A 26354-nucleotide genomic window follows, 5' to 3' on the forward strand; every position below is an offset into this window, starting at 1 on the left:
CCAGACTTGCTAGGGTTAAGCTTGGTGTTTGAGCACGCAAAAATTTTTCTCATGGAAAGCATTTTTTTGCAGTTGTATCCTTTGGAGGCAGGTGGTGGATGGCTTGCTCTGGTGGTGTGAGCCCTGGAGTGAGTTGTCTGCGCCTGTCCCTCCCCCCCACCCCGGAGTGTTTGTATGTGAGCCAACCCTGAGCTCTAAAGCTCGGGGGTGACCCATGCTTCACTCCTTTCTCATGTGGTGCCTCCAAGTTAATGTGCATGTTGCAGAACGCAATGGACGTTAAGGTAAGTGCCTGTTTTTTAATATTGGGAGGTGGGTGCGGATGGCTTCTCCCCGGCGCTGACCACTCTTGGGGGGGGGGGGGTGCAGCTGCGCCACCCCAGCCTCCCCCTCCGGGGTGCCGCTGTGGTTTCCCAGGCAGTAAGAGAGCCTGGGGACCCCGCAGTCCCCCCGGTTGTATGGGGGCATTCGGAATCCTCCCCGTGGCGCTCCTGGATAGTGCTAATGTAGCATGAACTAATACCCGCAGGGCGATCGCTTTGCGGTATTGGTTTTTGGACCCTGCATAGTTTGGCATGCGAAAGCAAATGCATATTTGCAATGAGCATTGCCTCATGAATAGCCAATTAGGCCGGATTTGCAAAGCCAGACTTGCTAGGGTTAAACTTGGTGTTTGAGCACGCATACATTTTTCTCATGGAAAGCCTACTTCTTCTTGCTTCAAGGTTGAGGCACGTACTCTATTAGATAGATAGATGCGGCGTATGCTACGACGCGGGTTGGCTAGTACATTATAATAATATGGTAGGACATTAGACTATGACCATGGTAGGTTTAGAGTGTGAGCTCCTCTGAGGACCAGTCAGTGACATGGGTATGTACTCTGTAAAGTGCTGCAGAAGATGTCAGTGATATATAAAATACATAATGATAATAATATGGTAGGGACATTAGACTATGACTATGCTAGGATTAGATTGTGAGCTCCTCTGAGGACAGTCAGTGACATGACTATGTACTCTGTAAAGTGCTGCAGAAGACATCAGTGCTATATAAATACTGTACATATTAATATGGTAGGACATTAGACTATGACTATGCCATTAGAGTGTGAGATCCTCTGAGGTCAGTCAGTGACATGACTATGTACTCTGTAAAGTGCTACAGGAGATCTCAGTGTTAAATAAATCCATAATAATACATACATTTGTAATATCTAATATAACCATTCCCTTGCCATTCAGCCACCACCACTACGGATACCTCTTTGTCAGTCGCCATAGGGAAGGCAATTTGCATGTAGTAAAACTGAGCAGCTCGGATGGCGTTAAACCAGCTAACAATTTCCTGCAGGTAAAAGAAGCAGAACAGGTTTTATCATTACAAGGCAGAGGTTTTTTTTTTTTTTTCTATAAGCATAGAAAAAACTATAATGGCAGTTTTGTGAAATATTTATCACCACTTCAGGTACGCTTTGAGGCAGGCTGCACATATAACAGAACATGAAATGCTGCATTTTATGTTTCATTTTATGTTGTGTGCGTTTTTGTGCGATTTAGCTGCATTTTTGCTGCGTTTGCACTAGCGTTTGTTTTTAACCGCAGATGCGTTTTTCAAAGGTTTTGCATGCATTTTAGTGCATTTGCGGTTCGCATGTACAAAACGCATTTGCGCATAGAAAAACGCATACCATTGCGTTTCCATTGACTTTCATTATGTGCGTTTTTAAAGACTATGCAACAAAACCAGCTTTTTTGAAAATGCATGCGTCAAAAACGCATATGCATTTTTTCCTGCGGCACATAGACTTCCATTTGCGGCAAAATTGCAGCATTTTCCGCAACGCTAGCGTTTCTGCTATGTGTGCACGCGGCCTAAAGCTAATGGGGAGCTAAAAAAAAAAAACCACAGTCAGATGCTTAGCTAAGGAGAGGGAAGGCTTTGGGTCCTATAGCTTCCCGCTCCTCTCCTGGCCCCTCCTTCCAGTGATGTCACCCCCATTAGCAGTATTCAATAATTTGACCGATCGAATTTCTGCTGCTGAAGGGAGGCTTGGGAAGTCTTCCCCTGAAGACGGGCCGCTCCGTGCTGCACCTGTGCTAGCGTGTGCTCTCTTGCACACACTCTAATGCGCAGTTCAGAGCCGACCGTGTTCAGGACCACTCTGGCTCCCGAAGACTATCGAAGCATCCTGTGGAGGGGGATTCAAACAGAGGAGCCTGCGGGGGAACAAGGGGACCGTGAGAGTAATGGGAAGCCTCTATAGGCCCCAGTGCCTTCTCTCTACTTAGGTAAGTATCTGTTTTGGGTTTTTTTTGGCTTCCCATTAGCTTTAATTTGAACCCTGGTGGTTGTGTACCATGCTTTCTGTCACTCTCGGAAACTTACCCCCACTTCTTTGCTATAGCAGAAGGTGATGTGGACACAGACCACAATAAAACTCCACCAGGGCCGGATTTACCTTAAGGCACTGTAGGCACATGAGTACAGGCGCCTGATGATGGAAATGTGGCTCACTTCCCTCCCCTAGTGCCTCCCTCCCTCCTCCCCTATGCAGAGTCTTGATGAGAGTGTAAGTGAGAGGTTACGCACCCTGCTCTCTCTGCATTCCACTGGCGAGATCTCCCTTCAGTTGGTGGCACCTCTAGCTACCCAATTGAGGGCACCTCTAGCTACTTAATAATGAGGATAGTCCTGGCTACCAAATACTAAGGGGTGCTTCTAGCTGCTTAAAATTGAGGGTACTTCTGGCTACCTAATACTAAGGGGCACCTGTAGCTACCTATGATGGGCAAGGGAAGTAAGGCAGGAGCGACAGCTGGGACAGCCAGCACACTTGCGGTGCAGTTTGGTGGTGTTTGTAGCCTCATGGGGGGCAGAGTCTAGGGTACCAGGACATCTGTGCCTATTGGCTCCTGTGATGTAAATCCGAGCCTGATTTCCACACTATCCAACAATAACTTTTCTCCTGAAGTTGAAATTCACAACCTACAGTAAATCACAGGTGTCAAAGGACCTCTGCCCTGGAGTTCCACATCCCTGATTACAGGCATGAAAATCACTGCCAAGGTCTGCCCAGTGTTTCCAACTCCTCCCTTTAATTACTGACAAATGTGAATTATGCTAGGTACACACTATGAGATTTTCTGGTCGATTTACTGTCAGATCGATCATTCCCAACATGTCCGATTTTCTTTTCGATCGAGTTCCGAGCATTTTCCGATCGATTTCCATTAAAGTGAACGGAAATCGATCGGAAAATGCTTGGAAATCGATCGAAAAGCAAATCGGACATGTTGGAAATAGTCGATCTGACAGTAAACCGACCAGAAAATCTCATAGTGTGTATCCAGCATTATACAGGCTCAGTGTTCAGACACCGATGTGTCAGTTTCCTTGGAACCTGCATAACTTAGATGTTTCAGTACTTAAAGCAGTAGGATTAGCCATACTATGGCAGGGAAAACACATATATAAGTAGATAAACACTTGATCTACTTACATAGCACATGTATTATACTGTCCACCTTTTGATTTCAGTGAATTTTATATAGTAAATGAAGAGAATTCTGTTCCTGGTGGGGGCCATGTCTTTTGCCCACAGTTTGAGGCTAAATCCTGATGTCATTTCTTCCCTTAACTTTTTTTTCTTTTCTCCTCAAAGGTGCAAACGTATACAAATAATAAGTATGTTTCTTCCAGAGTAAAATGAGCCATAAATTACTTTTCTCCTATGATGCTGTCACTTACAGTAGGCAGTAGAAATCTGACAGAAGTGACAGGTTTTGGACTAGTCCATCTCTTCATAGGGGATTCTCAGCAAGGCTTTTATTCTTTATAAAGATATTCACTAAAAAGGATTTAAAAAATGCTGGCCAGCTTCCCTGTTCCCTACAGTTTTTTTTGCAGTTGGACAGAGCAACTGCCATTCACTAAGTGCTTTTGAAAACAAATATATCCCTGAGAATCCCCTATAAAGAGATGGACTAGTCCAAAACCTGTCACTTCTGTCAGATTTCTACTGCCTACTGTAAGTGACAGCAACCTAGGAGAAAAGTAAGTTATGGCTCATTTTACTCTGAAAAAAATGTACTTCTTATTTGTATATGTTTGCACATGTTTTACACTTTACAGTTTTTCGCTGTAGTGCCCCTTTAAAGGTATTATCTGACAAGCCCGGGTTACCCACTTGGCATAGTAGCAAGTCTCACCTGCTAGATATGAACACAACAAGTGCACCCTACGGGTCCCACACATGTAATGACATACAGATGATTTACCTGCCCATCATTGTGGTACACAAATATATTTCTGGCCCTGTTATCCTTGATATACGTGATCTGTAAGCCATGGTTGTGTTTCATCTTTTCTGGCTGGAATGTGGCATTAACACTGTCAACTTTAATCACAGCTTTCGGTTCCTTGGCCTGAAACATAAATGGAGACCAAAGTCAGAAGAAGAAGCTACGCATATGAATTCACTTTTACTGAGGACCATTGTCATTCTGTCGTCTGTAATGGTTTTGTCACTTTTTACTATTTCTCTTCCCGGAATCACCCTGCGAGGCTGTGGAAGTAACGTTGGTTCACTGAAACGGCTTCTGCGGCACCCAGGGTCTTATCTATTTGTCATGAATTCATAAATATCCTCGCAAGAAACCTTTTGATTTCCTATTGCCCTGTGAGTCATGCAGAAGCAGCAGAGAGGGAGACTGAAAAAGCCGAATGTAAAGCTGATGCTGCCCCCTACAGTCCGCTGCCCTGATCACGTGATTCAGTCCGCTTCATGGCAGGGCCACCCCTGGGGGCAGGGAAGAGAAGGAAATGGGAGGGTCATGGGAGGGATCATCTCAGCTAGCCTGCCTCTTCCTGTCTGTAAATGGGACTTTACCTAAAAGTCACATTTTTCAAGATGTGATTATGGTGAAGAGGGGGAACAAGGAGAGGAACGGACAAGGCACAGAGGTATGTGGTTCCAGCATGGACATACCTTTGTGCTTAGTTGGGTAGCTTTGCCTTAGGTCAGGTGTCCTTTAAATTAGCCAGTAAATGGTATCATCCGGTTTCAAAACTTCCTGCTTTTACTGATGGCTATCAGTCAATGCTAGCCATAATAGCTATCATTCATTCGGTAATGCAGAAAACAGCTGACTTTACAGAGCACTTAGCAAAATGTCAATTCATAAAAGCAGTTACCGCATGAAAAGTTGAGATTCCTGAGCAGTGAGGTAAATTACCGCCTTGCGCGGTAATTACCTCGACACATGTCCGTAAATGTCAATTCATGTCAAGTCGATAATGGCACGGAAAATACCGCCTGCTTTGAAGTAGTGATAAGAGAGTGATAAGAGCTCTGGACTGTGAATGGAGACTCAGCAGAAGCAGTGAGATCTCCCCCCAGGCAGCAGCAGAGCGATCGGAACAAACAAGGCTTCCCCTGAATACCATAGGCTGTTTAACCTCTTGGGTTCCTGTTTTTGAGATGTCTATGCGCTGGTTGTGAAAATCTAAGCTGTGTCAATTAAATAGATTGTTAAGAAAGACTAATAGACAGATTCAGAGCAGATTCACAGCAAGCAGAGGCAGTATAACAAAACATGTACATCTAAAGAGAAGTTGGGATGCCTCTTTTATTGTAAAGCTGTCTCTGCACTGAGAAATGTAACAACTCAGACCACCCGGTGCTGCTAATTTACCGACCCCCCCCCCCCCCCCTCCTGCATTACTGGAACCTCACGCTGCGACCCAGCATGAGGTCCCGGCGGAGGCAGAGAGTGCCGGGTGCGCAGGGCAGTTTCTAGGATAAATTGCACCCAGTGCGAGGGTGTAAAAATTGCAACCCCCCCGTGGAGCTGGGTATAGGTGCCCGCAGTATAGGTTAGTTGAATGTGGAACAGAGGCGCCAGCAGGATAAAAAATTCGTAAAACCTTTAAAAATGCTTGGAGGAAGTGGTGGGCTTGCCTCCCTAAAGCAAACAAGAGATCCTGTTTTTCATATAAATTAACACATTTATTGAATGGTACTCCAAGCAAAAATGCAATGCGTTTCGCAGGTCAAGCCCGCTTCATCAGGCAAAATTGGGGACAACAGGAATTCTAGAGTAACGGATTTAGCGCCTCTTGTTTGCTTTAGGGAGGGAAGCCCACCACTTCCTCCAACCATTTTTAGAGGTTTTACGAATTTTTTATCCTGCTGGCGCCTCTGTTCCACATTCAACTACACAGTGTCCACTCTTGGTGGAGGGGAGTTTACCCCCTATCTCGATTCTTTTCTACAGAGAGCGACTTCTTAGCCCTGAGTGAGGACAGGCCTAATCTCCTCACCTGCCTTTATAGTGGTTGCCTGTATGGTAACCCATGTTTGTGAGTATAATTTTTCTCACTTAACCATTTGACACAATAATCTTAACATACTGCACCATATTGGGCTCTCGGTTTTCTCTTTTATAGCAGTATAGGTTAGCCAGGTCTAGTTGCACCGAGTACAGGTAGCCAGCTATAGGTTCCCCCCGTAAAGGTAGCCAGTATAATTGCCTCCAGTATAGGTTAGCCCAGTGTGTTCCTTCAGTATAGGTAGCCAGTATAGTTGCCGCAGTATAGGTTAGATAGGCAGGTGCACCTGGTATAGCCCCCAGTATAGGTTTGCTAGGTGGGAGCCTCCAATATAGGCAACCAATATAGTTGCCCCCAGTATAGGTTAGATAGGTAGGTGCCCACAGTGTAGGTTAGCTAGGTAGGTGCCTCCGATATAGATAGCCATTATAGTTGCCACCAGTACAGGTTAGATAGGTGCCCGCAGTATAGGCTAGATAGGTAGGTGCCACCATTATAGGCTAGATAGGTAGGAGCACCCACTATAGGTTAGCTACGTAAGTGCCTGCAGTATAGGTTAGATAGGTAGGTATCCCCAGTATAGGTTAGATAGGTAGGTACCCCCAGTATAGGTTAGATAGGTAGGAGCCCCAAGTATAGGTTAGATAGGTAGGAGCCCCCAGTATAGATTTGATAGGTAGGTGCCTTGAGTATAAGGTAGGTAGGTGAAGGTGGGGGAGCCGCGGCCACACTGAGTGAGACTCAGCTGCTGGAGGGGAGCCCGGCTTCCCCCCTCTTCCTCTCCCCAGGGCTCCCCTCTCCTATGCAGAGATAGCGCAGCAGGGAAGCCTGTATTAATAACTCACCTTCCTGCTCGCTCCAATCGCCGCCTCTCATCTCTGCCGCTGATCTCCCCATAGCCGCAGATATACACTTTTATACTTCCTGTTAAGCAGGAAGTAGAGTGTTTATCAGGCAGCTATGGGGAGATCAGCGGCAGAGATGAGAGGTGGCAATTGGAGCGAGCAGGAAGGTGAGTTATTAATACAGGCTTCCCTGCTGCGCTATCTCTGCATAGGAGAGGGGGGGGGGGGGTAGCCCCGGGGAGAGGAAGAGGGGGGAAGCCGGGCTCCCCTCCAGCAGCTGAATCTCACTCAGTGTGGCCGCGGCTCCCCCTCCATCACGGCGCCCCCATCACCCCTGCTCTGCCGTTCTGTCACCCTACCTGGTGCGGGTCGCACTCCCGGCCCCCCCTTATGACTCTGACAGCTGCTCTTCTCATGTTACCGCCAGTTTAGTTTGGTAAATCCCCGCAATTCTATCACAGCTGTAAAGATTTTTATGAATTAGCACACAGAAGTCTAAAATACCAAATGCGGTATTTTCCCGACCAGATATTTTTTTTACCGCACAGCCTTTTATGAATGATGGCCATTGTGCTCATGGTGGTCAGCCACAACGCACATAATGGGAGCAACATACAGTATGTTTTACACATAACCAGTGGAGTAGCAATAGGGGATGCAGAGGCCGCATCCGTAGCAGGGCCCTTGAACCAGAGGGGCCCACTGGGAGCCCTCCCTCACCCGCAGTGTTAGCTCCCGCAGAAAGTGATTTTTGTACCACTTGATCACTTCACCTGTGCTGTCAGCACTCACAAATGTTTTGTGAATCAGGCCTGGGATGCTCTTTGTAAATGGAGTAGGGATGCTCATTCGGATTCCACGGAAATGCAATTTCCGAAATTCCGATCGGAAATTGCATTTCCGCATCGGAATGCGGAAATCGGTAATGCAAGTGTGTTAGGCGGATTTCCGCCGGAAATCGCGGAAATTTCCGCCGAAAATCGCGGAAATTCCGCCCGACTTTAACATCGATTTTCTCAAAAACTATAAGGTCTTTTTGAAAACTTTTTTTTGCATCTTGTTCAGGAGATTCTGCTTAATAAACCCTGAAAATTTGGTGTTTCTAGGACTTAAGGGGGATTTGCTATTAACTGCTAAAGTCGGCGGATTTTTACTGTAATGTAAAATGCAGAAAATCCGCATCTGCCTATTTTCTGCATTTACATTACAGTAAAAATCCGCCGACTTTAGCATTGAAATGCGGAAATTGGTAGCGGAAAGCGGAATCGGTATTTGGCAATGGCGGAATGCGGATTTACCGCGGAATCGGAAATTGGCATTTCCGACCATCCCTAAAATGGAGATGCTTAGAAACAAATACATAATTTTCTTTACGAACACACGTTATTCTCGCTGTGGCCAATGCTCACATCTGACTTTATGAAGTATCTCAGGGTGCCGTCCAACAACGTGAGGACAAACTTCCTCACCAAATACTGTCCGTTATCTCGTCCACGCTTCAAGAGGGTCCCCTGCTTCACTCCTGCAAGGGAAAGCAAAGCTCTGCTCATACCTGGTGAATATAGCTCATCAGACTGTACTTACTATGTCAGCATCAGAGAGAAACATTACAATACAAACAGTGGGGTACAAGACAAACAGGGCCGGATCTGTACTCTTTACCGCCCAAGGCCACTGTCAGCAACCGTCCCCCTCCAGTATAGATAGCCAGATGACCCTCCCCCCTCCCTCCACATTAGATAACCCAATGACCCCTCTTCCCTCTAGTATAAGAAGCCAAATGATCCTCCCACCCCTTCCATGTAGATATCTTGATGACCCTCCTCCCTCCCGTATAGGTATCCAGGTGACCCTTCCCTTCCCCCTACTATAGCCTGCTGCCCATCCGCCCTTGATCCTGTGGTGCCCTAGGCCATGGCCTATGTGGCCTTGGCTTAAATCCGGCCCTGAAGACAAATGCTGGGGTACAAAACACCCGAGGACATGTGTGTTGTTATGTTGTACAGACAGCATGGGGGACACCCGAAATGGATTAAAGTGGACCCAAATTAAAAATACAAGATTTCAGAAATAAAATCTATTTTCTAAATTATAATAATATATAGCAGCCTTTTTTCAGCTGCATGACGACAAATATAAAATATTTTACATTTATTGGAGGAACCCCTCCCTTCCTTTCATATTGCCGGGACAGAATCCGGCAGACTGGTGGAGTAGGTGGTGTCTGGCAAAGGAGGAATTGCTAATGGCTGCCACCTGTATAAACCCTAGTTATGAAAAGAGAAGGGTGAAAAGCATGCACTGAAATGCTCATAGGCTTGAAGGAGTGCTTATTTATCTTTGTATGGGTCAGAGTGGTGCAACTAAATATTTTGAATTAAAAAAATATTCGGTTTGGGTCCGCTTTAAGACATAGCTCCCAACTGTCCTTCTTTGGGAGCTCAGTCCCTCTGTCCTCCTCATTTGTCCCTCTTTCAGGACTTTGTCCCACTTTCTATGTAAATATACGGTACGCATTTCTCTATTAAAAATGTGTTTGATTGACTCTAAACTTTATTCACATCCTTTACATTGATATATTACTAATTTTAAAATGTTACTATGAAGGAAAATGAACCAGGATAGAAAGGACCAGTGTGGCTTGAATTATAAAACAACATCTTTTTCTGATGAAGTCTTTATTTTATGCATAACTAGGGGTGTGGTGGGGGCATGGTCAGGGGTGTGGCTAGGGGTGTGGCTTACGTGTCTAAATGGGAAGGGAGGCACAACTAGCTATCTAAACAGCATGTGTATATTTAGCTCCACCCATGACCACACCCACATTCTGATGTATGGCCATGCCCAATTTGTCCAGAGGGGGGCGCAAAAACTGTCTTTGTCCCCGGGTGCTGAAAAGCCTAGCTACGCCTCGGCGCTAATGCAAATATCTGCTATAAGGCGCCCAAAGTAGAAAATTGGGCGCCCAATAATTATCAATATGAAGATTACAACGGTATAGTTTTTAAAAATTTTTTTATCGTTTTTCAAAATTAGAACGTTATAATTTTTGACATTTTTACTGCTACTATTGAGAAATGATTCATTTTTGAAAGTTATCATTTTCAGTATTATAGGGTTAGGAAAGGGGGTTTAGGGTTAGGCGGAGAAAGATCTATTATTTTCTGCCCACACACTGCAGAGTGATTTCCAATAGATTACAGCATGAAATCTATTGGAAATTGTGCTAGCACCGACTCCACCTGCTGAGCCGGCCCCCTCGGGTGTGTGTGTAACCCCACGGCCTGTGCCTAATGCGCCTTATGGTACATACGGCCCTGAAAAAAAATCATGAGATAAGACTAGGAGAGAAAAATCAAGAAAAGTTTTGTGAATCTTGCCCAATGTAGCTTGCATACTTATAAACTGGACCACAACTTCAATAAAAACACCACTGTGGATTCTGCGTCAGCTGCATGAATCTTAGACTTACCATTAGAAAACCCATCCAAGTCCACCTTCTTCATGAATTCCTTGCGTTCATATTTAGCCCGAATCCACTGCTCCCGCAGCACCCTGCAAGTACAAACAAAGTGTCATCAATGGAGTACAGGCAAGGAAGCATAGGATGAAAACATCGTAAGAAATTATACAAAAATTAAAGACATGGGGGCTGCCATATTTATTTCCTTTTAAAGGAGAACTGTAGTGAGAGGTATATGGAGGCTGCCATATTGATTTCCTTTTAAGCAATACCAGTTGCCTGGCAGCCCTGCTGATCCTCTGCCTCTAAAACTTTTAGCCATCGCCCCTGAACAAGCATGCAGCAGATCAGGTGTTTCTGACATTTTTGTCAGATCTGACGAGATTAGCTGCATGCTTGTTTCTGGTGTGATTCTGCAGGCAGATACCTCAGCAGGGCTGCCAGGTAACTGGTATAGCTTAAAAGGAAATCAATATGGCAACCTCCATATACCTCTCACTACAGTTCTTCTTTACACTATACTAGTTGCCTGGCTATCCTGCTGATCTCTTGGGCTGCAGTAGTGTCTAAATCAGAGGTCCCCAAACTTTTTCGGTCAAGGGCCGGGTCAACATACTTCAGACTGTCGGGGGGCCGGAACATACATCAAATGTTGAAAAACGTTACATTGAATCTAGGTATTGATTCCCCCCAATCATGCCCGGAGGAGAACCCTCAGCAGCAGCCATTCAGTCATGCGGCGCCTGAAGAGCATCTTTGTGCAGCAGACAGTGAAGCATACCCAGGTGACAACCTGCCCTCCAATTGGACAACAGTGTCACCTGATGCTGAATTGGAAGCGAGCAAATAACTGCTTACTGGCTTCTACAGCATGTGGACGGGTGGAGCCAGCACTGCTATTCTATATGCGAGCCGCTATTTAAACATGCAGTGGGCCGCATCTATAAGTTATACATTTTGTATTTGGGGGCCAGTGCAAAAGCCTCATTGGGCTGCATTCGGACCGCGGGCCGAAGTTTGAGGACCACTGGTCTAAATCATACACCTGAAACAAGCATACAGCTAATCTAGTCATATATTAGAGGCTGAAGATCAGCAGGACTGCCAGGTAACTGGCATTGTTTAAAAGACAATAAATATGGCAGCCTCCATATTCCTCTCACTTCAGTTGTCCTTTAAGCACCCTGCACAGGGTGTTCTCTTGGCATACTCTACAGCTATGGTGGGTCATTTCACCGCACCTCACCGCTATGCCAATGAAAGCCTACAGTGCGTACATACAGCACGCGGTGTGGTGCGCCAGAAATCGCCAATCTACCGTGAGTGCATACCGACGTTACCGCGTGACCTCTGCTATGACCTGCGGGGGACCATAAGTCATGCAAGTCTATGGATACGCAAGGATTTAAAAAAATGATAATGATGGCGGTGCGGCATGCATGCGCGGAAGTGTATTTTTACAATACACTTCTGTGCACTTACATATTCCCGAAACAGAAAGTAACCGCAAGCAAGCATCACTTCCTGTTGGGCTGTAGGCCAGAAGGGGATTACCGCGTACTAACGCAGTAATACCAGAAGGCCTGTTTTTGATGGTGCTGTGACCACACCGCTAACGCCGGTTTACAGTGTGAAGGTTATGTCTGTTGTCTTTTGTTGTACCGACTTTATTCTATGCCTAAATTTGGATACAGTTAGCAGGTAAATGTTCCCCGCTGCCAGTTCATGCCATGTTATGCTGGGCATACATGGTACGTTTATTCCCGCATAATCGAGTCGCTGATGGCTCGATTGATAATTGACATGTCGATACCCCGCCTAATCGATTCCGCGCTCGATACCGGCGGGCAGGACAAAAGAAACGAGTGGAAGATAAGGAAGTGCCCACGGGGACGAGCGGGGACGCGCCGGAATCGCGGCTCGATTATGCGGGAATAAACGTACCCAGCATCAGACAGTTATGTGGATGTGGTGTATTCAAGGTTTCAAGGCATGCTTGTACACTATTTGTTTTATTTTTCTCAGTATGTCCCTCAATAAAGCATTACAGTGGACCTGAACTCTTGCACAGGACAGAAGAAAAACAGAGTAATGCACCCTGTCTGTATTTAGAGAGTTTAGTCTGTTTAATCCCCCCCACCCCCACCCCCCTATTTGTGACTAATCTCAACTAGTGATGGTCATGTCTAGGGCAACTCATGGAGGAGCATATGATCAGTTTGGTCAGCTGATAGATATGCAAGTCTCTGATTCACTAGCCATGATCATGTGCTGAAGCAGGATGTGATCGCAGCAAATCAGAGCTTTGCAAATTTACCAGCTGGTCGAGCCAGTCACATGATTCTCCATGACATCTCCTAGACATGACCATCACTAATCACAACTGTTACTTGATCTCTCAGCTGTGTCAGCTCAGGAATCTTGTCTTCTATGGCAGAGCAGCTAATTTGTAAACACAGAGTGTTAACACTATGTCTACTTCCATGAAAGCAGGAAGTAGACACACTGCAGATTTATTGCAGGATTTGTATCAGCTGTAACAAAGAAATGCTTTCCTTTAAAGCTTATTATGCTGTTGCTTATCTTTTACAGCAGAAAGGAAGTTCGGAGTTCAGGTTCGCTTTAAATGTGAAAATAAGAAGAAAACAGGAAGTGCCGGGCACTAGCAGCGTGTGTTGCAGATAATACAGGACACAAGGATATGATACATAGATGATAAGTTACTATGACGGTTCTCAGCGGCTGAGTCATGTGTGCACAGACAGGAAGCGTCTGCTTACTGGCAGTCCAGGTGTGTAGGTCTGTAGTAGTACACAGGTACGTGGGCCTCGTATGTGGCCTTCGCTGCATCATTCCCATGCTTCTCTAGGAACTGAAAACAAAGGGACAATAAACTCAAATAACTAAACAATGTAATACTATAGGAATAAGCATTATAACAGGGCTCCACAAACTTTCAACAAAGAGAAACAGGTGTGTGTATCACTAGCATAGCTAGTAGCTTTCATTTCACCTCACAAACTGACAACTTCTGTTCTGCAGCACTTTACAGAGTACATAGTCATGTCACTGACTGTCCTCAGAGGAGCTCACACTCTAATCCTACCATAGTCATAGTCTAATGTCCTATCATATTATTATTATGTATTTATATAGCACTGACATCTCCTGCAGCACTTCACAGAGTACATAGTCATGTCACTGACTGTCCTCAGAGGAGCTCACAATCTAATCCTACCATAGTCATAGTTTAACCACTTCACCACTGAGGGGTTTTACCCCTTGAGCACCAGAGCAATTTTCACCTTTCAGCGCTCCTTCCATTTATTCGTCTATAACTTTATCATTACTTATCACAATGAAATAAACTATATCTTGTTTTTTTCACCGCCAATTAGGCTTTCTTTAGGTGGGACATTATGCCAAGAATTATTTTATTCTAAATGTGTTTTAATGGGAAAATAGGAAAAAATGGGGGAAAAAATTCATTATTTTTCAGTTTTCTGCCTTTATAGTTTTTAAATAATGCATGCTACTGTAACTAAAACCCATTAAAAATTTATTTGCCCATTTGTCCCGGTTATTACATCATTCAAATTATGTGCCTATCACAATGTTTAGCGCCAATATTTTATTTGGAAATAAAGGTGCATTTTTTTCAGTTTTGCGTCCACCCCCAATTACAAGCCCATAGTTTATAAAGTAACAGTGTTGTACCCTCTTGACATAAATATTTAAAAAGTTCAGTCCCTAAGGTAACTATTTATGTATTTTTTTCAATTGTAATTTTTTTTTTTTTTTTAAATTAAAAAAATAAATAAAAAAAAATTGGGGTGTGTGGGAGGTAATGAGTTACTTTTTAGTGTATAACTAATGTATTTGTATATGAAAAATGCTTTAGGGTGTAGTTTTACTATTTGGCCACAAGATGACCACAGTAACTTTTTGTTTGTGCGACCTGCAAGCGTCCGGAAGGACGCTTGCAGGAAGTGTTATGAGGCTGGGAAACTTTTTTTTTCACAATGATTGCGCTGCTTCTCGTAGAAGCAGCTGATCATTGCGGGGGTTTGGATAAACGAACGGGAACGTTTTCTCCCGTTCATTGATCTCCGAGCGAGCGAGAGCGCGGACAGCAGCGGGAGCGGCGTCAGGTGCGGATTTCTCCGTCCCTGGTGTTAACAGGGTGGAAAAAGGGACAGAGAAATCTGCACCACTGGGGGTAAAGTGGTTAATGTCCTACCATATTATTATTATTATGTATTTATATAGCACTGGCATCTTCTGCAGCACTTTACAGAGTACATAGTCATGTTACTGACTGTCCTCAGAGGAGCTCACAATCTAATCCTACAATAGCCATAGTCTGTCCTACCATATTATTATTATGTATTTATATAGCACTGACATCTTCTGAAAGCACTTTACAGAGTACATAGTCATGTCACTGACTGTCCTCAGAGGAGCTCACAATCTAATCCTACAATAGCCATAGTCTGTCCTACCATATTATTATTATGTATTTATATAGCACTGACATCTTCTGAAAGCACTTTACAGAGTACATAGTCATGTCACTGACTGTCTTCAGAGGAGCTCACAATCTAATCCTACCATAGTCATAATCTAATGTCCTACCATATTATTATTATTATTATGTATTTATATAGCACTGACATCTTCTGCAGCACTTTACAGAGTACATAGTCTTGTCACCGACTGTCCTCAGAGGAGCTCACAATCTAATTCTCACCATAGTCATATGTTCATCACAGTCTAAAGCTGGGTACACATGGTACAACTTTGCATCAGATTGATGAATCAATCAGATCATTTCTGACTGGTCCGATCGGATTCCAATCGATAACGCGATTTTGAGTAGTTATCAAAGCAAAATCGATCAGGAACAAAATGCACGTCTACACATGATGCAATATCTTATCAGATCATCCGTCGATCCGATGGAAAATTGTATCGTGTGTATGAGGCTTAAGGTGACCACACACCATCCAATTTTTTACATTTCTTTTTAATTCCAAAATTACAATCAATATTTCTCACTGATTGTAATAGAGGGCTCACTTCTCCTGCGTAGCTGGCCACGACTGACGGAAGTGTGGGGTCCTGGTACCGGCGCTGCGGGAAGACTGAGGACGGTGGCGTGGGAGCGATCCGTGCGCATGGGGCTGGGGGAAGCCCCAGGTATGTATACAACGTTTTGTTTAATCCAGCTCTGAGTCCCTTTAAAGCGGAATGAAAGCCAGCATTTCTTCTGTGCTCTAAAATATTATTTACAGCATATTATATACTACCAGCATTTTTTTTTTTACTAGAACAGCATTCAAAGGGTTACACACAGGACTTGAAGGTTCAGTGCAGTGAAATCTGGACACATCAGAAGTGGAGATAATGTTATCTTGTGTTTACCTAATTGTATCAAGCGAGGAATGTGACACATTCTCTGACTGTGCAGAAGCTCCTGGACACAGAGAGACACAGAAAGCATTTCTGCCTTCAATAACTAATGAATAAAACCAGTTATGAATAAAATGCAAAGTCAGCTCTCAAAGCAAAAAACTGTACTTTTGGGAACTTGTAATTTCTAAATGAATAATAATACCCTCTTTCCCTGCTGGTCTATTTCTCTGCAGTAGTATCTGAATTACACCAGAAACAAGCATGCAGCTAGTCTTGTCAGATCTGACTTTAAAGTCTGAAACACCTGATCTGCTGCATGCTTGTTCAGGGGCTATGGCTAATAGTATTAGAGGCAGAGGATCAGCAGGGCTGCCAGGCAACTGGTATTGCTTAAAAGGAAATAAATATGGCAGCCTCCGTATACCTCTTACTTCAGTTCTCCTTTAATGCTAAAACTGATTGGGAATTGGCCTGCGGTTTATGACGCCCAAGAGATCTTTCCCTGATTGGATTGGATCAGAGAGAGATCTGTCTCTTGGTCAATCTGCCCATACATTGTCTGACGGCACCTTAAAGGGAACCTGAAGCGAATAAAATTATTTAAAATAAACACGACGTAGCTGCAAATGAATATTACATGCTAACCTCACCGTCAGTTCCTCTCAGAAGCTCACCATTTTCTTCTTACAGCGATCCTTTCCAGTTCTGACAATATTTTGTCAGAACTGAAATATACCAGTTGCTGTCAGTTGTATATCAGCAGCTGTCAGTTACAACTGAATGTGTAAGGTAATGTCCATGTTTCCATATGGCTCAAGTCAGTGATATTACAGTTTAATAGTGTGCTGACCAGGAAGCTGTTATGGGGTAATGGCCATTTTTAAAATGGAGGACGGAGAATTCCATTGATCATAGTGGACAAAAGGAACGCAGGAGAGGAGAGAGAGATTGAGGAGTAGAATACACGGGAGGCAAGTATGATCTGTGTATGGTTATTTTGACATTTTATTTTCAGTTCAGGTTCTCTTTAAGAAGGTAATCATTTTTATCTTACCTCTATTTGCTCCTCCTCCCACTTGGCCATGCTGAGCGACTTCACCTTACTGATGGCGGAGATATTTCGGTGTACACCAGAACAAGTCACACATAGGAAGATGCCCAGCGTGCTGGAGGCCCATTGGGGATCTGGCAGATAAAGAGGTTTATAATGATTTAGCTCTAGATACTATAATTGAATAAAAATCCAAATATACATGCATCGATCTGGGTCGAGAGCAGATTTCCAACTCCTGAACCTTATATAATGTCTACAGCAATCACCCATAAATCAGATTCCAGATACAAAACCCTCCTGCTGACAAGTCCAGAGAGAAGTTGGCCAGGGCCGGCCTTAGGTTTCACTGCGCCTTGAGCATATCCAGATTTTGGTGCCCTTTCCCCTATTTACCCTCTTCTCGCGCACGCACACGCAGGTAGAAATACGGTCAGGGCCAGTTGAATGCACATCACGCGCGGCGCACCCCCCTAGAAGCCGGCACCCTCCAGTCGCTCAGGTCAAAGGCCGGCCATGAAGGTGGCCATGCTAAAGGAGACCTCTAGCTCAGTCACCTCCCTCTCGCATCCAGGACTTCTCAAGAGCATCACCTCTCCTTTAAAACCTCTCCCACAGCCTGTCCATCATGCTCCAAGCCTGGAATGTTTAGCATGTCACATTGTTAGTGGGGGTGTTTATAGATTAGGGCAGTTTGTGCTGTCCGTTTTTCTTTTTCATGTCAGCCAGTAGTAAAGATGATCACCTGCAGGCTTACGGAGAATCAAAGAACATGAACAAATTACACGGCGTGTATCAATCATTTCTTTATCAATCTTCTAGTTTTGATAAGTAACCAGAGGTGAAGGACCTATAGAGGTCATATTCATTTCAATTAAAACAATACCAGTTACCTGGCACACATGCTCATCATTCTGATGGTGCCCATACACGATACAATAAAAACGTTCGATTTTCCCGTTTATGCGATCTAAATGATCTAATCTAATGAAAGTTGAAAATATATTTTTTTTCGATCAAGAAATTCGAACGATGATCAAGTTTTTTTCGAGAAAAATCACATGCTGGAAAAATCTTTCTATTCGTTCTAACGGAATAATCGAACTAAATTATCTAATCGAAATTTTTTTAAAAAATTGTACCATGTATGACCACCTTGAGAGAGATCTGTCAGCTGCTCATACACCGCAGGCCGGTTACCGATAGATTTCGGCATGAAATCTCGAGAATTGGCCAAATCCACCGCCTTGCCACTGCATCCCCCACCAGTGTATAAATGTGCCCAACATGTGTGCAATTATACATTACCTATCATTCATTGAGACATCCCGATCTTCCAATAGCGGTATATACGCAGCATGTGTGTGACATCACAGACGCACCGTGTGCTTTGCGCCAGCGGCATGTATAGCGCTAATGGCAGAGCGGGGGATTCCGAAGACACATGGGCAATGTGCAGTGGGTGACACAAACATAGGGCATATTTCTACACTGGTGGGGAAATGCAGTGGCGAGGCGGCGGACTTGGCCAATTCCCAAGAGATTTCATGCCAAAATAGATCGGGAATTGGCCTGCGGTGTTTGGGCAGCCGATAGATCTCTCTCTAATCCATGTCGAAGTCCGGCTCTCAGAGCCATTAAATTTGGCCCTTAAGTGGTTTCCCCGCTTTGGTCCTCTCTAGACCACCAGGGAAGCTATATTGGAGGGTAAGTCCTAGAATACCAGGGAAGCCATATGGAGGAGGTAGGGGGAAAGCACTAAACACCATACTGAACTGTATAGGGGAGGGAGGACCACTAGACACCAGAGAACTTTATAAGAGAGGAAGGTGGCCAGTAGACATTGAGGTTGGTCCCAGTGTACAATTTCGGCACACTTTGTATTTCAGTTTGACACTCCTGCTCTAATCAGATTTAATCAGAGAGAGATCTGTGTCTTGGTCGAATCTGCCCATCATCGCTAGATGTATGGCTACCTTTATGCTGGGAATACACGTTAAGTTTTTACTTTAGATAGATGGGTTCGATAGATAAATTCCAACCTGTTGGATCTGGTCGATTCTACTTTCGTTTCGATTCTCCTCATTCAAGTGAATGTAATTGATAAGAAAAGATAAGGAATCGAGAGGAGAATCGAGCAGTGAATCGAGAGTAGAATCGAACGAAAGCGAAAACGACGGCAAAAACGAACGCAAAAATGCATCGTGTATTCCCAGCATAAAGTCTCATTTACCTTCATAGTGACCAAACAAACTATTAGAAGGCCTCTTGGAGGACCAACTCATTATCATTTGACCAAGGAAAACATAGAACTGGGCAGATAATATTCTTTGGGAAATGTGAAGTTGAAATAAAATTAACTGATTTTAAAAAAATTATGGTCCACTCGTAATAAATGACTCTGGACCAGGCCATGGTGGTATGTTCTTCCACTCTGATATACCTCCCTGCAGATTGTGCATATTGTTTTGAACACCCTTTAGACTGTCCTTGTAAACCCCCCTCAATCACAAGCAAATGGGAATTGGGTGGGGTGATACAAACTAAAAAGGGATGTTCTGTTCTCATACATATGTCTAGTGAGAATTTCACCCCCAGGCTGTTGCCTGGTGTGCCGGAAGCCCAAAAAACACCCACTCCCTGCTGAGTACCAGTGTGAGACAAACCTAATGGCCCATACTCACGGGCTACATTTGTGGCCTGTCGTTAGCACACGTGAGCATGTGCGCGACAGCTTCTCGCCAGGTCCCTCCGCGTACACACGCGGAAGAGGGATCAGCGGTGCGAAGGAAGCTGTCCCCAACGTTCCTCCCCCCACCGCCGGAGCGCCGTGTTCTGTATAGAGGTTGCTGTCGTTAGTCCGCATACACACGCGGACTAGCGACAGTTGCGGCGAAGTTGCGGTGGCAACTGTCGCCAGGCGACTGACCGTGCCAATCGCCTGGCGACAGCAGCGACGAGCGATGGTTCAGGGTGCGCGCGCCATACTCACGGGCGACCTGTCGCCGCAACACGCGCACGCCACGTGGTTGCGGCGACAATTGTAGCCCGTGAGTATGGGCCATAATACTACTGGTAGTATACTACATAATCTAAACTCTGTCTCTAGAACTCTAGAGAGCTCTCTGAAGATCTTAAAAAACAATTGTTCAACATAAGGATGTCCTAGGCTATAAGACTGCCAACACCCTGAAACTTAGCTACAGCACAGTGGCCAAGACATACAGCGGCTTACCAATACAATACAATACCATTTGTAAAGCGCTTTTCTCCCATAGGACTCAAAGCGCATAGTTGTGTCTCAGATTAATACAGGGTTGCAGGCTGGGTTGTGTTACAGGACAGGATTCCCTCAGAACAGGCCTTGCCATGGTCGACCAAAGAAGTTGAGTGCACGCGCTCATCAGCATATCCAGAGGATGTCTTTTGCAAAAAGACACGAGTGCTGCCATCATTGCTGCAGAGGTTGAAGGGGTGGAGGGTCAGCCTGTCAGTGCTCAGACCATACGCTGCACACAGCATCAAATTGGTCTACATGTCTGTCCTCCCAGAAGGAAACCTCTTCTAAAGATGATGCACAAGAAAGGCAGCAAACAATTTGCTGAAGATAAGCAGACTAAGGGCAGGGATTACTGGAACCTTGTCCTGCGGTCTGATGAAACCAAGATAAACTTATTTTGTTCTGGTGGTGCCAGGTGTGTGGCGGCAACAAGGTGAGGAGTACAAAGACAAGAGTGACTTGCCTACAGTGAAGCATGGTGGTGGGAGTTTCATGGTTTGGGGCTGCATGGTGCTGGTGGCACTGCTGAGCTACAGTTCATTGAGGGACCCATGAATGTCAACATGTACTGTGACATACTGAAGCAGAGCATGTTCCCCTCCCTTTAGAAACTGGGCCGCAGGGAAGTATTCCAACAAGATGATGACCCCAAACACACTTCCAAGACGACCACTGCCTGGCTAAAGAAACAGAAGGTAAAGGTACTGGCCAAGCAGGTCTCCAGACCTAAACCCTATTGAGCTTCTGTGGGGCATCCTCATATGGAAGGGGGAGGAGCACAAGACCTCGAACATCCACCAACATCACCTCTAGTGAACTCTATAGTCAAGAGAGTTAAAGCAGTGCTGAAAAATAATTGTGGGCACACACAATATTGACACTTAAAGGGAACCAGAGACAAACGTTCTCTAAAAAATTAAAAAAAGATGTTATACGTACCTGGGGCTTCCTCCAGCCCCATAAGCCTGGATCGCTCCCACGCCATCATCCTCCGCTGCTTCTATCGCCAGTACCGGGTCCTGTCACTTCCGCCGGACGCGCCCATTCTTCCGCATGCCCAGGGGCTCCCTCCGGCTCTGTACACATGCGCCTGCGCAGTACAGAGGGAGCGCACTGCACTTGCGGCGACTGGCCGAAATGATGGGACCCGGTGCCGGCGGATAGAGGCAGCGGAGAAAGGCAGCGTGGGAGCGATCCAGGCTTATGGGGCTGGAGGAAGCCCCAGGTATGTATAACATCTTTATCGTGGTCTCTGGTTCTCTTTAAGGGCAGCATTTTGACTTTCTTCACTTATGGGTGTACTCACTTTTGTTGCCAGCTCTTTAGACATTAACGGCTGTGAGTTGAGTTAATTTGATGGGACAACAAATTTACACTGTTATACAAGCTGTTCACTGACTAAAACAAGGGTGAGATCCCCTGAACTGCATAGACGCCACCCTTAGGGCTTGTTCATAACTGGTTTAGTTCAACTTTATATCTGTAGATACACATCCTCAGTCTCACCCTAAAGGTACCGATATATGTTCAGCAATTGTTGCCCAAAAATATTTTGCTGTGACCGATCTTTGTACAGACACGCTCTTGGAAGCCTGTTCTGTTTTGTGGAGAGGGGAGGGGGGTGTGACTGTGCAAAAGATCTTCATAGCCAACAAGCTCTAGTGTGTTTTTTTAACTTATATACTGGGTAAAAAACTGGCATATATCAAATAAGGGCGCCATGAAAAAAATGATGTGGGGTATAGCCGAAATTTTAAGATATTGACTATAACAATTATTTTATTGTTTCTTCATCTTTATCCGAGATAGAATAATGCATATGTTAAAATAACAGTATTAAAAGGGCAATATATATCGTCTATAACCATGAAAACTAAATATATTTACAGTCGTCATGAGCATAGTAAAACATTGTTAAATATTACCGATATTTTACTACAACTAAACTTAATCTTACTCTCACACAGAACCCTTCTCCGGTAACCCTAAGACCCCCCTGGTGGTGCCTAACCCTAAGAACGCCCTGGTGGTGCCTAAACCTAAGAACCCCCTGGTGGTGCCTAACCCTAAGAACGCCCTGCTGGTGCCTAACCCTAAGGACCCCCTGGTGGTGCCTAACCCTAAGAACCACCCAGTGGTGCCTAACCCTAAGACCCCCCTGGTGGTGCCTAACCCTAAACCTCCCCTGGTGGTGTCTAACCCTAAGACTCCCCTGGTGGTGCCTAACCCTAAGACCCCCATGGTGGTGCCTAACCCTAAGACCCCCCTGGTGGTGCCTAACCCTAAGACGCCCCAGGTGCTGCCTAACCCTAAGACCCCCCTGGTGGTGCCTAACCCTAAACCTCCCCTGGTGATGCCTAACCCTAAACCTCCCCTGGTGATGCCTAACCCTAAACCTCCCCTGGTGATGCCTAACCCTAAACCTCCCCTGGTGGTGCCTAACCCTAAGACCCCCATGGTGGTGCCTAACCCTAAGAACCCCCTGGTGTTTCCTAACACTAAAACTCTTCCACAACCCTGACCCTTCCTAACACCTAACCCTAAAGCCTCCTTCCTGACGCCTAACCCTAAAAGCCCCTTTTCTCCACTGCAGATAACGTTAATACAAAAAGCTATACATTTATAAGATAATACATTTGAAAACAACAATTTATAATTGTCAAAAAGAATCAAAACGATATTTTTCAAAACACTAATTCTCAAAATGAAAACTTTCGGTTGGACAGGCCAAGCGCTCACTATATATATGGGGTCTCAGATTTCTTCTTTGGCGCCCAATAGCCGATATTTTGCATTAGCACCTACGGGTTTAGCTCAAATAGTCCATTAGCCCCAAGCGCACAGATTTCTTGATTCCAAAAAAACTGGGAGGCTGAAACAATACAGTAACAGGCACAGCGCAGAAACGTATTTTACTCAATTTTCTTTTCCAACCGCTTGTTTCCTCCTCGGCTATAAAAACGGGAAATTCCGTAACTTTCCGTGCAACCAACCTTTTCAGGAGTTTATCAATCACATTCCACTTCCTGCACTGTTGTCTAGCCAGCAACCCTTGTCCTCCCATTATCTGGTTCTCACCTGGCTCTCCGCAGTCTGCACATTTAGTGTTCCCATCTTTCCTCGTCAAAATCCTGACAGACTTCTTGTTCCAGTCCTGCTCCCCTGACATTCTAGCTTATGGGTGAAGAAGAAAAACCTATGGTCATCTGCTGTGTCAGTCAGGAGGACAACCCAAGGCCCGCAGGTTCCTCAAATCTCAGGTGTGACTCTCCATGCCCAATCGGGGTCCCCAGAAAAAGATTCCAGCCAGGAAGAAGCAGGGGAACCACAGCCGTGCGTACCTGCCTGCTTCCTGGGTGAGGTAGCTACTAGGACTGCCTGCCAAGAAACTGTGAGCAAACTCTGTGTAGGCTCCTATGAGGGGGAGGGAAGTTTTAATTAGTAAACCAGTTTTTCTACATTTCAGTCTCTGAAGGCTCTGGAGAAAAGCTGGAAAGTATTTGCCAGGGCTTGTGAACACCACTAGGCTTACCTATCTAACGCGCTACTAACCTATGGCTGCAGCAGGACGTAATCACCACAAATAACATCATAAGATATAATTATGGTCACAACTAGGAATACGTAAAGTAGCAATAAAACCACTTGTTATCCTTTTTAAAACTTAATATGCGTAAAACAGAGCTAATCATCTTTCCACCGCTTTGCTTTTTTAAAGTCGAGTTTCTCAAAAGTCCAATTTGAAAAAATAGTTTTTTACTTGTTCCCATGGAAACACAGATCCCATGTCGTTTCGTATCGGCGGGTCGTTCGTAAGTCGGGCGTTCGTAAGTCAGGGACTACCTGTAAATGTTAATAACGCTCCCATACCTTCAGTTACCGAAGCACGGTGCTTAGGGGTAATATTTGACTCCTCTCTCTTTTATTCCTCATATTCACTCCCTAACCAGCTCCTGTCATCTCCAACTCAAAAACATATCTCGCATCTGACCTTTTCTCACTCAGGACACAACTAAAATGTTAGTGCATGCTCTTATAATATCTTGTCTGGACTATTGTAACATACTACTTTGTGGACTACCAATAAACAGACCGGCACTGCTCCAATCTGTACCGAACTCAGCTGGTCGTCTCATTTCATCTTTCTTCTCGCTCTTCCTCTGCTGCTCCTCTCTGTCAAGATTTTTATTGACTACCAATTAACCAGAGGATCCAGTTCAAACTCCTAACCCCAACCTACAAATCTCTCCACAATCTCTCTCCCCTGTACATCTCCTCACTAGCTTCCAGATACAAACCCAATCTCAGATCTGCACATGACCTTCTATTGTCCTCCTCTAGAATCCCCTCCTCGTATTCATGTATACAAGATTTCTCATGTGCTTCACCCTCCTCTGGAATTCCCTTCCACAACACATCCGTCACTCTCCAACCTTTGATATCTTTAAACGCTCTCTCAAAACGCCGACAAGCATACGCTCTACCTTAGGCCATTTCTCCTTTCACCTAAGGCCAAGTTGCACTCCAACTAGATATCCAAATAAACACACGGCCTCTAGGCATGATTATTGTGTACTTCCCCACCTCTTGTTCCTCTCTATTCCTTTAGATTGTAAGCTCACAAGGGCAGGGCTCTCTCACCCTTTTGTGTCTTGGAATTGTTATACATCTTATTCATCATGTTACCTTTGTCACTGTCATTACCAGTTCTTTATTTTGTACCAATTCTGTACTTTGTACATTGGTGCATCACATTGTCTGTATTATTATGTACTTGTTTCTTACTTTGTACAGCGCCACGGAATATGTTGGCGCTTTATAAATCAATAATAATATAAATTCCCTTTCATTAACTCATAAGGGTGTGTTAAGGCGGCCATACGCGTTGATATAATTCAATATTAATTCAATTGCTTGCACACTGTTAGAAATTTATACATTTTAGTCATCCTGTTAAATCAAATTGTAATCAGCAGTGCTGTATCTTGTATCAGTGTTCATATTTCCATGTATATCATTGTCTGTATCATTATGTATCCCTTGTTTGTTTTCTTACATTGTACAGCGCCACGGAATATGTTGGCGCTTTATAAATAAATAATAATAATAATATAATCTTTTGTTAATGCATATATATATATGGCCGCTTTAAAGAGAGTCTGAAGCGAGAATAAATCTCGCTTCAGACCTCATAGTTAGCAGGGGCATGTGTGTCCCTGCTAAAACGCCGCTATCCCGCGGCTTAACGGGGGTCCCTGATCCCCCAAATCCCCTCCGTACAGCGGGGGAGCGCTTCCTGGTTGGGGCAGGGCTAACCGCCGCAGTCAGACGCGTATCTCCGCCTCTCCCCCGCCCCTCTCAGTCTTCCTTCACTGAGAGGGGCGGGGGAGAGGCGGCGATGCGCGTCTGATAGACGCGACTGGAGGCAGGGCTGCAGCCGTTAGCCCTGCCTCCAGGAAGAAGATAATTTACGACCAATTTGCGACCAAGTCTTGTGGGGGTGGGTTTGGGGGTGAAGGGACCCCCGTTTAGCCGCGGGATAGCGGCGTTTTAGCAGGGGCACACATGCCCCTGCTAACTATGAGCTCTGAAGCGAGATTTATTCTCGCTTCAGAGTCTCCTTAAATAGTTAAATAATAAAACATGACTTTTTTAAATGAAATAAATACAAACCTGCCCCAGCTTTGGAATACTTGAATCTCCTTCTGGGCTTCCAATCGATGGGTTTACCTGAAACAACAGGAATCCTCAGAAGAGAATAAAGGATCTATTACTGCTACAGCGGACGGTAGGTAGGCTAATTTGTTGTCTGTTTACCGTATCACAGCAGTAGGAGCCGTTCCGCGCACGTCATCAGGAGCTTACTGCGCACGTGCAGTAAGAAGTTTTCTTGTACTGCACCTGTGAAGTAAGCTCCAGATGACGCGCGCAGGAGCGAGCACGCATGCAGCCGCAGTTCTATTCGTC

General features: G+C 44.9%; 1 protein-coding gene across 1 annotated transcript in view; it reads right to left on the reverse strand.

Annotated features, from left to right (window-relative positions):
- The window catches only part of LOC137532027 (arf-GAP with dual PH domain-containing protein 1-like), a 39405-nt gene extending 15634 nt beyond the window's left edge, over positions 1 to 23771 (reverse strand). The window contains exons 1-7 of the mRNA XM_068252118.1: positions 23466 to 23771; positions 17111 to 17241; positions 13422 to 13513; positions 10651 to 10733; positions 8588 to 8700; positions 4281 to 4427; positions 1264 to 1347 (exon numbers count right to left, since the gene is read on the reverse strand). Of these exons, the coding sequence (XP_068108219.1) occupies positions 1264 to 1347; positions 4281 to 4427; positions 8588 to 8700; positions 10651 to 10733; positions 13422 to 13513; positions 17111 to 17241; positions 23466 to 23556 (741 nt within the window). The 5' untranslated portion in view covers positions 23557 to 23771. The remainder of the gene's footprint in view (positions 1 to 1263; positions 1348 to 4280; positions 4428 to 8587; positions 8701 to 10650; positions 10734 to 13421; positions 13514 to 17110; positions 17242 to 23465) is intronic.
- Between the last annotated feature and the right edge of the window lie 2583 nt (positions 23772 to 26354).

The sequence above is a fragment of the Hyperolius riggenbachi genome, chromosome 9 (genome assembly GCF_040937935.1).
Source record: "Hyperolius riggenbachi isolate aHypRig1 chromosome 9, aHypRig1.pri, whole genome shotgun sequence".
In the NCBI taxonomy this organism is placed as follows: domain Eukaryota; kingdom Metazoa; phylum Chordata; class Amphibia; order Anura; family Hyperoliidae; genus Hyperolius; species Hyperolius riggenbachi.